Below are 14,804 nucleotides of genomic sequence, written 5' to 3' on the forward strand. Positions count from 1 at the left end.
CACATACAAGCACACACACACACACACCCCGCTCACCTTTATGTATGGAAAATTGTCAGCGTGTTTTGTATTTTCCAAATTTATTGCCACTTGCAACATTTTGTAGACGGGCAGCCCATAGATTATCTCGTCGTTTAGAGCCTAATATGCACCAGAGGCAGCCGCAATATGATTTATCACCGACCAACCGATATATGATCGCCTGTGTGTGTTTGTTTGTCTACGGATGCGGCAACTTTATAGAAAGTGTCTGCTTGGCCTTTGCCTTTGCCACTGCCCCTGTCCCCGTCTCTGCTTCTGTTTCTAGCTGCCACTCCAGCTGCGAAGCGCAACATTTTTAATTACACTTTTTACAGGAAAATTAAATGGCAACATGTCATCGCTAATTAAATTGTTCTCCTTTCGTTTGTTAGTTTATTGTTTTTGTTGCCATCCCGTGTGTCAGTGTGTGCCACATTTGTGGGCATACTGGAAAGGGTTATGTCCAGATACAAGCGTTGATAGGAAAACACATTTATCATGGGGATAGGAAGTTTTATTAGGTTGACATTTGTTTAACTGATGAGGACATCACAAAACATGGAATGGAACAAATTATAATGTACACATATATTTCAGGTGAAATTTAGCCTTTAACTCAATTAATTTGCCCATTTCATTACTTACCTTACAAACAGTCGCTGCTGGGATATTCAAATTGCGCGCTATTAACATAACCTCACCTAACCAACAGATGTAAATTCGCAAAGCAACTCTACAAAGTGTTTTAAGCAACTCTGTGCTTGCAGGATTGCCAATCTGATTGCCAAAATTCAAACGGTATTTTAAGCAATTTTTCAAGTTCAATTTTGGCGCCCATTTTACAAATGTAGGAAGTCAGCCTATTCTAATCAGCTTAATATTCTTTGGTGTTCCTCTTTAATAAAACTTTGATCAACGCACAACTGTAAGAGATTGGAAGCTGACATTTTTACTGTAATTAAAAAATTTATATGAAAATCTTTTGTTTACAATCCGATCGGCCTCAAGCTCATCAGTAATAAAACAGTTTTAGTATCAAAGAAGCGAACTTTAAACATACATTTTTATTGTATAATAATCCCTTTTATTAAAAGTTTAATCCGATACGAAATTGTGTATTGTGACAGGAAAACTGATTAATTGTTTTAAAACAAAATTTTCTGCCCCGATCTGTTGCAAGCCGCTTGCTAAAATAGAGATGTTTGGTTGAGACGAGCAGATTGTTGCAAATAAAGTCCTGAGCGAAAAGGAATCTATTGTATTGGCGGCAAACTCGAAAGTAACCCGAACTTCACAATTGCAGCTTATATTAACTTCACAAATACTATCGTCTCTTCTGAAAAGAAAGAAAACATATAAGACCACAGGTATAAAGAATATAATTTATTTAGAAAAAAATGCTAGTGTTTATACTTTAACAAACATTTGACTTGCTTCATACGCTCCAGTATAGCGGGCCGTATCGCGGAGCGAACATCACCTTTGGGCTTTCTTTTAGTTGACTCGATTTCCTGCTTATCAACTACTCTACAGATGGCCCATTCACGCGTCTCGTTCTCGAACTCTATGCGGAACTGTGCAAAAGGTGTCGCTACTCGCATAAATGTGCAGAGGACTCGAGTACGTAAATCCTCAGTGGAATCCGTTTGCAATTGTCTTCGAGAGTTGTATGTGAATTCGCCAATATCACGTAACAAGTACTTAAAATCGGCCAACAAACTGGGCGTGCAATGCGAGAACAAGGTCTCCAGCAGCGGCCCGTAGACGTTACAGAGCTGTCCGTTAACGCAGACCAGGGCCTGCTGATACGGGCTGCCCACGGCCATGCTATTGATGTGGTACTTGCTTATCTGAGCAGTTGTCAGAGAGCTGAAGTAAAGGTAACGCTCCAGGGTCCGGAACACGATGCGCTTGTGTTTCTCTGCTGGCGCCCTCGTAGCCCTATCATTCTTATTGCTATCACTAACCTCGTCTACATTTACCTTGCGCTTACTAACGAACGGTGCATCCAGCAGGTGTTGAATCTGCGAGGATGCCATCAGTGTGTTGTCGGTGGCGAGCTCCTGCGAAACAGTCCTCGCTTCTTCCAACTCGTTGTTTGGTTGGTTCTCTAACTGTTGCGCCTGACGGGAACTCGTGGGCCCTTCTTGCTGTGGTGATCCTTCCTTATTCAAGAGGTCTGGCGACTCGATGCGAACCATAGCTGCTATTGGTAGGGGCCGGAACTCATGTCTCAGCTGTGGCACATTGTCAACCATCAGACGTGGCCTTTTTCTAGACACCGCTGTCGTTGTTGGCATCTGTTTCTTGTCTGGAGCAGGCCTGAGAGGCATTGCTGTTGTTAATACTGGATCGGGCTCTGGTTGTTTTGCCTCGATTACATTTGTTGTAATTGCATTTTCTGTTTCCGCACCAGGCGCTGGCATCACCGGTTCCGTGGTGGCAGGGACCCACATACTTACAGTGGGCGCCTGCGAATCATCATCTAATCGTTGTACTTCTGCTAGCAACTTTTGAAAAGAGTCCCCTGACGTTGAAGGTACGTTTGAATCGGAGGATAATGATGGCGCATTTGAATTGTTTATCTCAAAGCAAGCCAGATCTGCTGCCTCCCGTTCTTCCACGATATCATCGTCCAGATTAATGATTTGTTCCTCAGATGTTATAATTTCGCATTTGAATTCCGAATTGGGGTTGCTATCGCTGTTGAGCGAGAAGCGCATCATGTTGAGAAATTTGATAGGTTCCTCCTTGACGCGAATTGCTTCGGCTGCAGGGCATATGCTTTGATTGAGTGGATCATTTTGGCTCTCTGCCACTTGCGAGGCGGGGAAAACATTCTCCATGTCCACAAAGCAGGGTGGGCGGAGAGACAACTCAAGTTGTGTGGATGGACAAACTGATTCCTGCAGCGCTACTGAAATGATATTTATGTATTTTAAATACAAATGCGTATTTTAAAACCAATCGAACTTACATTCATTTTCATTTAAGTCTGGCAAAGCTGTATCCGCAGCAGTAGTCGCAACCGTATCAGCTGATAAGCTATTCCTGTTCTCTTCTTCCTGTTCCTTTGATAAGCTATTCCTGTTCGCTTCTTCCTGTTCCTCTGGGCGCTCGGCGACAGTAGCGGGAGCATCTTCCTCAATCATGCAAAGTGGTACTAAAAAAGGAAGTTTGGTTACGATTCTGATAGTCGGTATTTGAAAGGGGCTTACATTGGGATGCGGAGTCCTCCATTGGTTCGCATACTGGTACACTGTCCATCCTAGCAATTGACTGCGCTAACTCCTCTCTTACCTGTGGCACTTGATATAACCACTGATCGTGTGACCAGCACAGCTTGTAAAACTTTCTAATCTCAATGAACAGCTCCTGCATATCTTCGATATCGTGGCCGGTGCGTGCGTGGAAGTTCCGTTCAACGATTTCGTCCAAATTGCTGAACCGGAGTAGTTCCATATAGTGCAGCATCTTGGGTGACAGTTGACCCAAATCAAAGGCATCCAGTTCAACGCCTTTACTGTGCAACAGTTGGGGCAACAATTGCAGTTTCAGATGCAAATTACCCGGCCAGTTTCCCTTGCCCAGCACATGGTAATAGCATCGACACAAAATACTTTCATCCTTGTATAACGACGCACCCTTATATATGCTCGTATATGTCTTGAACTCCGGATAGCTTAGCTGCGAGAGTATGCGCCAAATGGTTTTCTTTACGCCGTGGCTAGTGCATAGCAAGTACTTAATGTTGTGCTCCTATTGTAAAAATGACAAAATGGTTAGAACATGTTTTAAAATTACTTATTTATCAGAGTGAATTATCAACCTATTTCCACATAACTTTTATGTAATACCAAGCTTATCATTAAAAGCGGCAATCAACTTTTTATTACCTTGCTGCTCTCTGCAAAAAATTCTTCGGCTGCCTTTGCCGCAGAGGCAGGGATCTCTGTTGGAGCTATTGTAGCTGGCAAAGTAATTTGCGTATTGCCTAGACCAGTTGCTGTAGCTCTTTCCGCTGGAATTGCCATTGATGCTGTTGCTTTTTTCAGTGCAGCTACCGTTTCTGCCATATTCGATGAACTGGAACTACTCTCAGCCGATGTTTCCATACATGTTGGTTTACTAGGAGCTGTATTGCTGGCGATCCTGACAGTTGTGGGTTCATACATCGAGGGGGTCGTTGCTGTCACCGTGTTTGCAGTTGTTGCTGCTGGTGTGTTGGTAGCTAAGCTTTCCGCTGCCGTTGTTGCCACAGTGTTTGTCACGGCACCCATTTCCGGGTTGTCTACTTTTTGTGTTGTTACTGTTTCTATTGTTTTTGCAATTATAGTTGTTGTTGTTGTAACTGTTGTCGCAGATGTTGTTATTGCTGCGCTCGAATTTCTCTTTGAGACTGATTCCACATCTTTCATCGCACACTTGCTTGCAGAGATGCCGCTTTGTGCTGCAACTGCAGCCGAGCATTGAGTTTTTGCTACCGCCTCAGTGCTTTGCTCCATAGCTGTTGATACGCCTGATGCTCTAACCCCGTGAGCGGGCTCAACGGTTGCTGCTCCTGTGCTGTCAGTGGTTGGCGCTGCGGTTTCCTCTGTGTTTTTTTGCTTCAACCTTTTCCTGCCAATGAAATGTTTCTCCAACAGGGCACGCTTTTTCGGGCACTGCGTTCGAAGCGCTATATAGGTCGCCAGATTGTGGGGCGTGTACTGAACAACGTTTGACTTATCCATGCTAATGGTGAAAAAAAATGTTGGTTAACAAACATAAAATAAACAATAAATAAAAAACTTACCGTTCAAGCTCTGCTTTTCGGGCAGCATACAGAGCAGCCACACTTTGGATACCCTCACTATTCTCGAAGGTTGACCTATGTTCGGGCATTGGATCCTCCTCTGGTAGTTGAAGCAATTTTTCCCTTAGAAGTGCCGGACAGGCCTTTAAAGTGCACTTATATTTTTGACGTATTTCCGGAGTGCGATAGAAAGCGTCGAAGTATGCGAGCTTACACTCATTGGCGGTAACGTTTGCATACTGAGCCTCCTGTTGCATTTGCTGCACAACCTCATCCAAATTTAATATGTTCGAGAAAATATTATATGAGATGGGATATCTAATTGCAGCCTTGTGTTGCCGCTGTGGCAGAGCCTCCTGTTGCATTACTTGGTCGTCAAGTCGGTCTGCGACGGTGTTTACAGTGTTTTCTTCTCTTGAGTCCTTTTCTTCACTAATGGCAGCACTCACTGGCGTCGAAGGCGATGGCAAAGGTGAGGGTATTGAGAGGGTTTTGGGACAGGGCACAGCAAACTGCAGCAATATATTTTGCATCTCGGCTGGCGCGGCATCGAAATTGTAGTTACATAATTTACGGGCACGTGCATCCACGTAGAATGAGTGATAAAAACGCCGCAGTAATACCAGATCATAGCGATCATCACTCAATATTTTATCAACTTTCTGCTTGCTTTTCGTGAAGGCATTTGCTAGCTCAATCCTGACCGTGTCATAGTTGATGTAGCGCTTAAATGTTTGCACTGAAACAGGAAATTCATAGGTGATGTCTTGTAAGGTTATCAAAACCCTTTCGCTTTGCACTAAAATGTTGTTATTGTTGCTTTGACCCGAGTTGCAGTTCACGTCGACTATATCCGGCATTGGTTCAGCCACTTCGACCAGAGACTCCTCCTGCCCTGGCTCAGACTCCTTTGCACTGGGTTCTTCGAAATGAGACGGTTTCGGATCTATTTCACATGGCTCGGGTTCTACTAAATCAAGCTCAGGAGAGCCAGTAGCTGGCAACATGAGCAGTTTGTCACGCAGTTTAGCCGGACACGGTTTTATTGTATATTCAAACTTTTTACGTATTTGCGGATCCGTATAAAAAGCTTTAAAATATTCAAATGCGCACTCATCTTTAGATTTGTCCTTATAATCCTCGCAGCACAACATTTGTTGCACAATCTCGTCGAGATTTTTGATGCAACGCTTGAATAATTTGAATGTTACGGGAAACGTTTTAACTAGTTCATCATCCTCCTCCTGGGCTTTTATTTTATTAGCTAACGCAAGTTCGTTTGCGGCTTCGGCCATCTCTCTATTGGCATTGTCATCCAAGGGCTCAGCATAAGCTAACAATTTCTGCAAGAGTTCCGGACTTACATTCCCAAATCGATAATCATATAAATTGCGAATGTTCGGGCGAACATAAAACGAGTGATAATATCTCCTCAATATCTTTTGGTACTGAGGATGCATCGGACTTTCTACTATAGCCGCCATCTGCGACTCGTCTTGTATGACACGTACGAGTAAAGGCCTAATGAGCTCTTTGTAGTTAATGCAACGCATAAATGTTTGAAAGGAGACGGGAAACTTAAACCGGCCGGCTCTGTAAGGAAGAGTTTTATTTAAAACAATGTGGAATTTATAGAAAAGATATTGTTTCATACTTTCCCAGATCCTCTACCACATCAAATTTGTAATCGAAACTGACGATTTCGGTGATTTCACAGTCGCTGCAATTCAACGGTATTTATAGTAATTAGAAATTTTTATTTTTCATATGATAACAAATAATTCACCTGTCCTTTGGCTGTGTGGTAGGCACTTCCTGCTCGCCTCCTTTCCCCCCCTCCTCGGTAGTCGGCCTGCAATAGAATGGGAATCTTAAAATTTACCTAAGAGGCAACAATGAGATTTTCAATTTACGTGGCTTCGTCATTTGGCACTTTGCTTGGCGACTGTTGCTCCTTGCTGCCAACTGGTGTTGCCATCTTCAATAATGTTTCTCTTAGACTAGCTGGAGCTGCATTAAAATTGAATTTAAATGCTTTTCGGACTCTTTCGTCTGTATAAAACAAATAGTAGAAGCGGTTCATTATTTGCTCATCATTTGGCTTGTCGCCACTTTTTCCTTTTTTATCCTCGTATGTCTTGTCAAGCTGCATCTTAAGTTCCGCGTAATTAATATATCGCACGAATGTTTCAAAAGAAACCATAAACTCATACGTTATGCCCGAAAGTGTAACCAGTTTTCGGTCAGAATTAACAGGTAAATTGTCCTCGTTGCTGTGACTATTGTCCGTGACTTTGTCCGCCGAATTGGCAACTTCATCTGGCAGAGTCAGCAATTTATCACGTATCCTGGCCGGACATGGTTTGAGCTGGAACGGAAACTGCTCACGTATTTTTGGATTTGTATAGAACGTGTTGTAGTATTCCAGGGCGCACTCATCTTCAGTTTTGCCCGTGTACCTATCGCAACACAACATCTGTTGCACAATTCTGTCGATATTCCTTATGTAGCGCTTGAACAGCTGGAATGTAACGGGTGGCTTGAACTGTGGCTGCTCATCCCTTATTGTTTGCGTCTTCTCAGGCTGCAACTGAATAACGGGCTGATTTCTGAAAAGTTGATTAAAAACTATAGCGCAGTAAGCTATGCTTTATTTTAACTCATACTCATCGGATTCCACTGCAATGTCCTCATCTTGTATAGTGGGCTGGTTTGCATCAACGTTTTCCACTTGGGGCTTAACTGGAGGGGACTCTGTTAAGCCTTGGCTCTGACTTGCATTTGATTTCATTTGCAGCAACACCTTAGCATCTTCTGGGCTTGGCAATGCGAGTAGGCGGTCTTTCATTGAGCTCGTACACGGTGCTAATACGTATGGGTATTTATCGCGGATTTCGGGTGATAGGTAGAAATCCAAGTAATACTCATAAGCACATTCCTCGAAGCCTTTGTAAGCATAGTCGGGCTCATCAAGCTTCAGACGCCACACGATATCATAGATATTCTTGATATATTTTTCAAAAACCCCAAAGCTCACAATCGACGACGTGCTACATGAACAGGAACTATTTGTATATGTTATAAAAGTGTGCAGCTGCAGCCAGTTTGCGTTGAGCTCACCTGCTTGGTTGATTATCGGCTTGGGGCGGTGCTTCAGTGGTCTGCTGTTGCCTGCGGAGAAAAGGATCGGTCATTATATAATTCCGAGCCGTCTGAGCTGTACGTTTCTTACTGTGACTTTTTCTCCAGCGTTTTCACTGCCAACTCATCCAAAGGAACGCCTATTTTAAGCAACTGCTCCCGCAGTGCAACTGGCGCCCCTGCGAAATTGCATCTTTCGAGGCGACGTCTGCTTGGAAAGATGTAAAATGCGTTATAGTATTTGCGCAAAAGCTTCCGGCACATAGCCTCATTGGCTAACATCGCCGCACGCTGCGCCTTATCCTTGGCCTCCTTTCGTACAATGCCATCAAGCACTTTTTTCTTATCAATATAACGCTCAAACGTGGCTAACGAGACTGGAAACAGGAAACGTCCGCATCTGACAAAATATAATATGATAAGCAACCACAACTCATTATTATCCGAATATATTATTCACCTGTTGACTCTGACCTCAACCCCATCTTCAGTGGGAACCCATTCATTTTGGAGCCCACGAGTCGGATTCGTGGTCGCCTCAGCAGAGCCAACCGAGGTCACTTGCAGCAACTTCTCCCTCACCCGCAACGGGCAGGATCTCAGTCTGAATTCGTATTTCGTGCGGATTGTGGGATTGCTGTAGAAGGCATTGTAATACCAGAGGGCGCACTCATCCAATGTTTTGTTCGAGCCGGCAAACTCGGTGCACTGTATCTGAAATGCGATATCCGGAAGGTTTTCCACTACTTTGCTAAACATACTGAACGTAACTGGGGGAGTACTGGAAAAGACGCACAGTCAGAATTTGCATTGCTTCACATTTGGCACTTTTACTTTGATTTACCTGTTTGTGTGTTTATGCTTAGTTAACCAGTTGCGCATTTGCTCAGACGCCTTTGGGTCACATTTTGGCTTTTTCTTTTTGCGTATACTCGTCATTACTTTCAATTATTTCAAAATATCCATTTATTGCATGAAAGTTTGTAATGGAAAAGACGCATATACAAAATCGCGCTTGTTTCGCAGACAAGCTGCTGTGCTACTTAAGTGTGGCCAGAGTTAAAAAATACAATTGCCTAAAATGACTGACAAGCTTGGCACTGTTTGTCTGTGGGGAGTTTATAGTTGTTTATGTTTATAGTTCATAAACTAACCGTATAGATGGCGTATAGTATTTAAAAAAAATGCACGTCAGCATCTGAAATTCCTTTGCGAGTTTTATTAATAATGCCCGTGCACATAGGAAAAATAAACGTATTAGCAACTATTCATATCAATATATAAAACTGTAGTTCCTCTAAAATATCAGACTTAAAATATAATCGCACTACAATTATCAATCGGCCTGGGATATATTTTGGGCTGCACTAATCAGGGTGTCGTGAATATCCTTCGCCGACTGAACGTGGACGCGCACTGTATTCAGATATGTGGGGTATGGAATGGGGCCAGCGGGATTGTCCTGCATGAAGTTTTCCATTCTCATCGCAGTTACAGCTCCGGGCAGATAATGCTGGGACGATGTCAGCTGCTGCATGCACTGTATCGCAGTCTTAAGATGCAGCTCCATTTGGTCGCAGCACGCGTAAAAGTCCTCCAAGTGTTTGTCAAAGCGGGGAACATGGCCATGGCCGCCTGTATCGCGTTTCAGGTTGTCGGCCAGATTGTTTTGCTGCAGCGTGAAGGCACTAGATCGAATGGTTAGAAACATGGACTCTCGCAGTGGTCCTAAAAGGCTCTTAACCCTCGAGATGTTGTCTAGCTTTTCCGCTTGTTGTTGCTGTTGTTGTTGTTGTTGCTGCTGCTGCTGCTGGTGCTGCTGCATTGGCACGGGCCCGGGTGGTCCGGAGGGCATCATCGGCTGTGGCGACGACTGCATCATGGGCGAGACCTGCATCATAGGAGGCCCAGACATTTGCATCATATTCATATTTGGATTCATGTTGTCTTTAATTTGTAACTCATTTATTTTCACAATTATCACAACAAACTCGGCACAGTATGACTTTGGCAACAATGTGCACCCTGTGACAAGTAAATTTTAGCTATTAAAATACTGAAAAGTTCATGTCGAATACTTTTCTATTTGGTCACACTTTCAAATCTCACAAGCAGCTGTTTTCTGTTGTCGATATTAAATTTATTGCTATCGATGACAGCGTAAAAATAGTTTATCAAGATAATAGCGTTTTTTTTCTAATTTAACAAAGATTTCTACTAAAAATTAAAGCGCAAAGCGCACTGTTAAGGCATAAATAATTTTGTGAACTAAAAATATGACTAGGTAAGTGCTATAGGTGCAGATTAAAAAATCCCATCCAAAGGCGCCGAAACCCTAACCTAAAAGTATAAGGAACAAATGTATCATCGTGTGGCCGATTTTTGCAGATCCAGTATCGAATTGGGCGACGTTACGCCACATAACATAAAGCAACTGAAGAAGCTCAACACGGTTGTGTTTCCCGTTTCCTACAATGACAAATTCTACGTGGACGTGCTGGAAGCCGGCGAACTGGCCAAGCTCGCCTACTACAACGATATTGTTGTGGGCGCCGTCTGCTGTCGCATTGATACGACCGATAATCAGCGGCGCCTCTACATAATGACCCTGGGCTGCTTGTCGCCATACCGACGCCTGGGCATTGGCACCGTCATGTTCGAGCACATACTGAACTTTGCCGAAAAGGATGGCAATTTCGACAGCATCTTTCTGTGAGTATGCCCATGTGTATCTTTTTGGCGTAATAATACCCTAACTTTTTCACTTTTGTCAGGCACGTGCAAATCAACAACGATGGCGCCATCGAATTTTATAAGAAATTTGGCTTTGAAATTGTCGACACCAAAGAGCAATACTACAAACGCATCGAGCCAGCGGATGCACATGTGCTGCAGAAGACTCTGCGCCGCAAGAAATCGGATTTGCACCATCATGCGCTTACCAACGGTGCTGTGAACGACAAGAAGGATCGGCGGACCTGAAAACGGGCCCTGTGACGACGGCTGTTTCCTTACCCAAACCTCACGCAACAATAACCCCAACACCAACAGCAACAACAACAGAAACCGTATTTAGTTTTAAAATTTCATATTGAACAAAATCATACAGTTAGACAGACATCTGCTCAGTAACAACGCAACTAGGAGTAAAGTACGCCAATTATATACGTTGATATGATATAATTCTAACCGTTAGATAGTCCACATATGTATGTATGTAGTGTGTGTACGCAATGGCGCTAAATAAACCCAACTGGCAAATTGTGTTTTCAATTACCACACACGATTTTATCTAACGGCAATTAACGCACTGTACGCCTGAACGTCTAATTGCTGCCGTGCGAGCGGCTTAAAAGCAGCCTTCGAGTGGACGCCTAGCACAGACGGTTTCAAAGGATGAAGCGGCTAACAACGCACAGCAGCGACGGGTTCGTCTATTGCTACAACAGCCTGTACAGGCTGTTATTTTATTGGGGAGTGATTACGTTCCGGCTGCACAATCAGCGCGACGGCGGACCAAGATCAACTCCACTGCGGGTTCTCTATGCGTTGAGTGTGCGCTTTGGCCTGGTCTTCGGTTTTGGAGCCGGCATCTACCTAAAGGTGAGCGATGCGCAAATGTCGGGGGCTATGTTCAGCCACATGTCGCCCGTAGTCAAGATCATCTTCACCTGGGAGAGTCTCGCTTGCATCATAACGTACGTGGAGCTCTGTGTGTCGCTGGACACGCATCGCAGCCGTCATATAAGGATGCTGGCCAGCATGCAGCTCCTGGACACGCAAATCTCTGCACAGTTTCCGCATGTACGCTGGCGCTATCATCTCACACGATCCAAGTACTGGTACGGCTCAGTCGGGGTATCCTGTGGCTATGTCTTGCTTTCGCTCGCCATCATGTTTGATACGACGCGCTGCAGCTGCGGCTATGTGTCCACGATACTCATCGCAAGCACTTACTCGTTGCTGACAAGCACACTTGGCTTGATGGGCTTTATACACGTTGCCCTAATGGACTACCTGCGCATACGCTTTCGCCTCATTATAAAGCTGGTCGAGCAGCTCTACAAGGCGGCGGATAAGCACAAACAGGATGAGCTCCAGCAGCGCATTGACCAGCTTATTGACTTTGCCAAGCGCTGCTCCCAGCTGCTAACCGAGATGAATGGGGTCTGTGGATACGTTGCCGCCGCGGGCATCTTCTACGACTTTGCTCACATGACCTGCTTTGTGTATGTGCTTTGTCAGAAATTACTCCGCATCGAGCCGTGGGACACGCAATATGCATTTATATCCCTGCATCTGGGAGTTCACATCTACAAGGTGCTCATCACCAGCATCTACGGCTACCTTCTGCAACGCGAGGTAACTCTCAATCCTATTATTCCTGAACCTCCTGAATCCTCCTGAATCCTCCCCAGAAACGCAACTGCATGCGTCTGCTCAGTAACTACGCTGAGCATTTTGGCAACCAGGCAACACATAAAGATCAGGTTGAATGCTTTCTCTACTGGCGGATGCACAATAACCACATTGCCACCATAGGCACGAGTTTCCCGTGCAATATATCCCTGATATACCTGGTAAGCTCCTCAGCTCAAATGTTTATCAGAATTCATAATATTATTTCTTTCCGACAATGTGTTTTTCGCTATAATCGCTACGGAATCTGTACGGAATCTAGTTTCATCCTTTTGGTTTAATATGCATGACAATATTTAGCAATGATATACATTAAATATTATTAAATAACATATTTTAAGAACAACTTTATTGTTTAAGACTAAATTTGACAGATTTCAAGATAATAATTTTAGTTTTTTGGCTAAGCAAAAATATAAATTCGATTTCTCGGGAACTTATTTCAAGCACATTCATGTGTATATTTGCATTTAAAAGTGAAATACATATAACGAAAGAGAATTTTATTTTTCAGGTTCTTAACGCCATGGCTAATTACGTAATAGTTCTGGTGCAATTGCTTTTCCAGCTTCAAGATAAAAAACAAGGTCAGGCGATTCCAATACCCAAAGATGTGGAGTTATTAAAGCCTATCGATCAAATAACTCATCTTAGTGAGGTTTTGTAATTGTTAACCAAAGTTAATTGAATAAATGTTTCTTTTATAAACATTACCCTCAATAGTATGTAATGAACCAGCTTACATACAGAGCGTACGACTTATATAAACAAATGTTATTAAGATATTAAAAAGTGACTTTCGCAACGTTTATACGACAGCATTCCTTGATCTTCATACGAACTGAGAGTGCTGTAAGCTCGGTCAAGTATAATCGCATATTCCGACAGTTTTTCGCATCTTATGTTGCTTAGAAGATTCAATTTCCTGACAATATAATGGGAAAGATGTTGCCTTTTAACTGCATCGCACAGTCCATAAAGCAACTGCAATGGAGAAAGAAAGTTATATTTCAACTAATGCTTAATACAGGTATTCATTCAACACCACTTTTACCAATAAAAATGCATCGTCCAAAGTAGTTGATATTGCGTATTCGTGAAGATTCAGTGCCAAATTCATTAAATGATAATAGCGTATTTCGGTCAGGCCCTTCGCTTCGCATAAAGCCTGCAGGATAATCAGCGCATTCCTCACGACATTCACCTGGCACCTGCTGGTCTCTACGTCTGGAGTGCAGGGCAGGAACGAGTATTTAGCCATGCTGTATGTCAACTTGGTTAATGCGGAATAACTAAAACCTTCGTGTACAAGCAATATTGAGGGCACAAAAACAATTTTGGAAACCCGCGATTTCGACTGTGCGAAAACAACGTGCGATATGTCGTGCAACACATAAGTCAATTTGTAATAACCCCCCTTAATTCCTCTGAATCTATTCTTATATCTGGCAAATGTTTTGAGAAATATGTCATCCAGCCAATTTTTCAGCAAATGGCGATTAACTAAGCCCTTTTCATCTGCCATTGGCAAATCGTAGGGTACATCTGATACGTCCAAGCACACATAGTTGTCATTATTTACAAATGAAGAGATTTTTCGATACGACGGTAAACTCAGCTCAAGCATCACATCGTACCGATCGTCAGAATTGTGAAGGCGAGTGTGATGAGCGGGGATGCCTGTCAAATAGATTGATTTTTACTATATGTACTTACGTATGTTTGAGCTATTCAACAATTCTCACTTACCGAAAGGTATGGTTCTGCTGAAAAGGTCATCAAATGACTTACTACACATACACAAATTGTTTACCACATAATCTTTGACGCTTTTAAAATCTTGAGTTTCATACCATAACTTGGGACTCGCTAGTTCTTTGGCAATATTTTCTAGATGACAGTTAAACGGTTCGGACATCTTGTAACAAAGAAAAGTGTAATATTTAATTGATTGAATATTATATGCGGCTTTCGAATAATCTTTTAAACTCGGTTTGATGAAATTGTTGAGTACGCAGAATTGCGCAAAATTAATTAGAAAACCAGCCTTGCCACTTTATTTTTTGTAACTGTCAAAGTTGTCACAGTGTGGCACAGAGACAATACTATCGATCATCTCTAATAAAATACTGAATTACTGTAAAATTCCAACATTTATTTAGTATTTTATTAATCGAGCGTGTTCCCGCCCAGAAGATCATAGAAGAATATACCAAAAGCTATACGCTCGTTTTATTATATTGTTGCAAACGCGCTTAAAGGAATATATGCGACTTTTTTTTTATCAGCATTTTTATATTTATTTAAAGTCTGCACCCTTATTAGGCAATAATTAAATTTGAATTGCCTTAAATTTGTGCTTAAAGGAATATAATCCACATACTGCATAGAAATCGATGATACATTTCCCGCGCAAAATGGGTAGAAA

At 42.8% G+C, this 14,804-nt stretch overlaps 5 protein-coding genes across 9 annotated transcripts; 2 read left to right on the forward strand and 3 right to left on the reverse strand.

Annotated features, from left to right (window-relative positions):
• Positions 1 to 1,211: 1,211 nt before the first annotated feature.
• On the reverse strand, positions 1,212 to 9,018 carry tea (telomere ends associated). 5 transcript variants are annotated; one of them, XM_064687712.1, is made up of 14 exons: positions 8,802 to 9,017; positions 8,418 to 8,738; positions 8,049 to 8,357; positions 7,937 to 7,987; positions 7,483 to 7,881; positions 6,730 to 7,425; positions 6,603 to 6,668; positions 6,471 to 6,536; positions 4,817 to 6,409; positions 3,918 to 4,755; positions 3,240 to 3,780; positions 2,999 to 3,184; positions 2,004 to 2,938; positions 1,212 to 1,354 (listed from the first exon to the last, which is right to left on the reverse strand). In XM_064687712.1, exons 1-14 carry the CDS (start codon positions 8,894 to 8,896, stop codon positions 1,346 to 1,348), a joined length of 6,105 nt encoding a protein of 2,034 aa, XP_064543782.1. In that variant the 5' UTR covers positions 8,897 to 9,017; the 3' UTR covers positions 1,212 to 1,345. The 5 variants fall into 5 exon arrangements, with proteins under 5 accessions (XP_064543782.1, XP_064543781.1, XP_064543780.1 ...); XM_064687711.1 differs by having other exon boundaries at positions 1,212 to 1,357; XM_064687710.1 differs by having other exon boundaries at positions 1,989 to 2,938.
• Positions 9,019 to 9,224: 206 nt separating this feature from the next.
• ix (intersex) lies at positions 9,225 to 9,940 on the reverse strand. The gene has a single exon (XM_064687720.1). The coding sequence runs from the start codon at positions 9,897 to 9,899 to the stop codon at positions 9,294 to 9,296; it is 606 nt and encodes a 201-aa protein (XP_064543790.1). The 5' UTR covers positions 9,900 to 9,940; the 3' UTR covers positions 9,225 to 9,293.
• A 158-nt stretch (positions 9,941 to 10,098) lies between these two features.
• Positions 10,099 to 11,233, forward strand: san (Probable N-acetyltransferase san). Its single transcript, XM_064687721.1, has 3 exons — positions 10,099 to 10,241; positions 10,346 to 10,669; positions 10,732 to 11,233. Exons 1-3 carry the CDS (start codon positions 10,234 to 10,236, stop codon positions 10,937 to 10,939), a joined length of 540 nt encoding a protein of 179 aa, XP_064543791.1. The 5' UTR covers positions 10,099 to 10,233; the 3' UTR covers positions 10,940 to 11,233.
• A 93-nt stretch (positions 11,234 to 11,326) lies between these two features.
• Gr47b (Gustatory receptor 47b) lies at positions 11,327 to 13,043 on the forward strand. Its single transcript, XM_064688162.1, has 3 exons — positions 11,327 to 12,319; positions 12,376 to 12,537; positions 12,891 to 13,043. Exons 1-3 carry the CDS (start codon positions 11,354 to 11,356, stop codon positions 13,041 to 13,043), a joined length of 1,281 nt encoding a protein of 426 aa, XP_064544232.1. The 5' UTR covers positions 11,327 to 11,353.
• LOC135432185 (uncharacterized) lies at positions 12,814 to 14,437 on the reverse strand. The gene is made up of 3 exons (XM_064687717.1): positions 14,126 to 14,437; positions 13,431 to 14,056; positions 12,814 to 13,360 (listed from the first exon to the last, which is right to left on the reverse strand). Exons 1-3 carry the CDS (start codon positions 14,292 to 14,294, stop codon positions 13,154 to 13,156), a joined length of 1,002 nt encoding a protein of 333 aa, XP_064543787.1. The 5' UTR covers positions 14,295 to 14,437; the 3' UTR covers positions 12,814 to 13,153.
• Between the last annotated feature and the right edge of the window lie 367 nt (positions 14,438 to 14,804).

Source organism: Drosophila montana, unplaced genomic scaffold (genome assembly GCF_035044405.1).
Source record: "Drosophila montana isolate Dmon_TW-CO22-7 unplaced genomic scaffold, ASM3504440v1 contig_3200_1, whole genome shotgun sequence".
Taxonomy (NCBI): domain Eukaryota; kingdom Metazoa; phylum Arthropoda; class Insecta; order Diptera; family Drosophilidae; genus Drosophila; species Drosophila montana.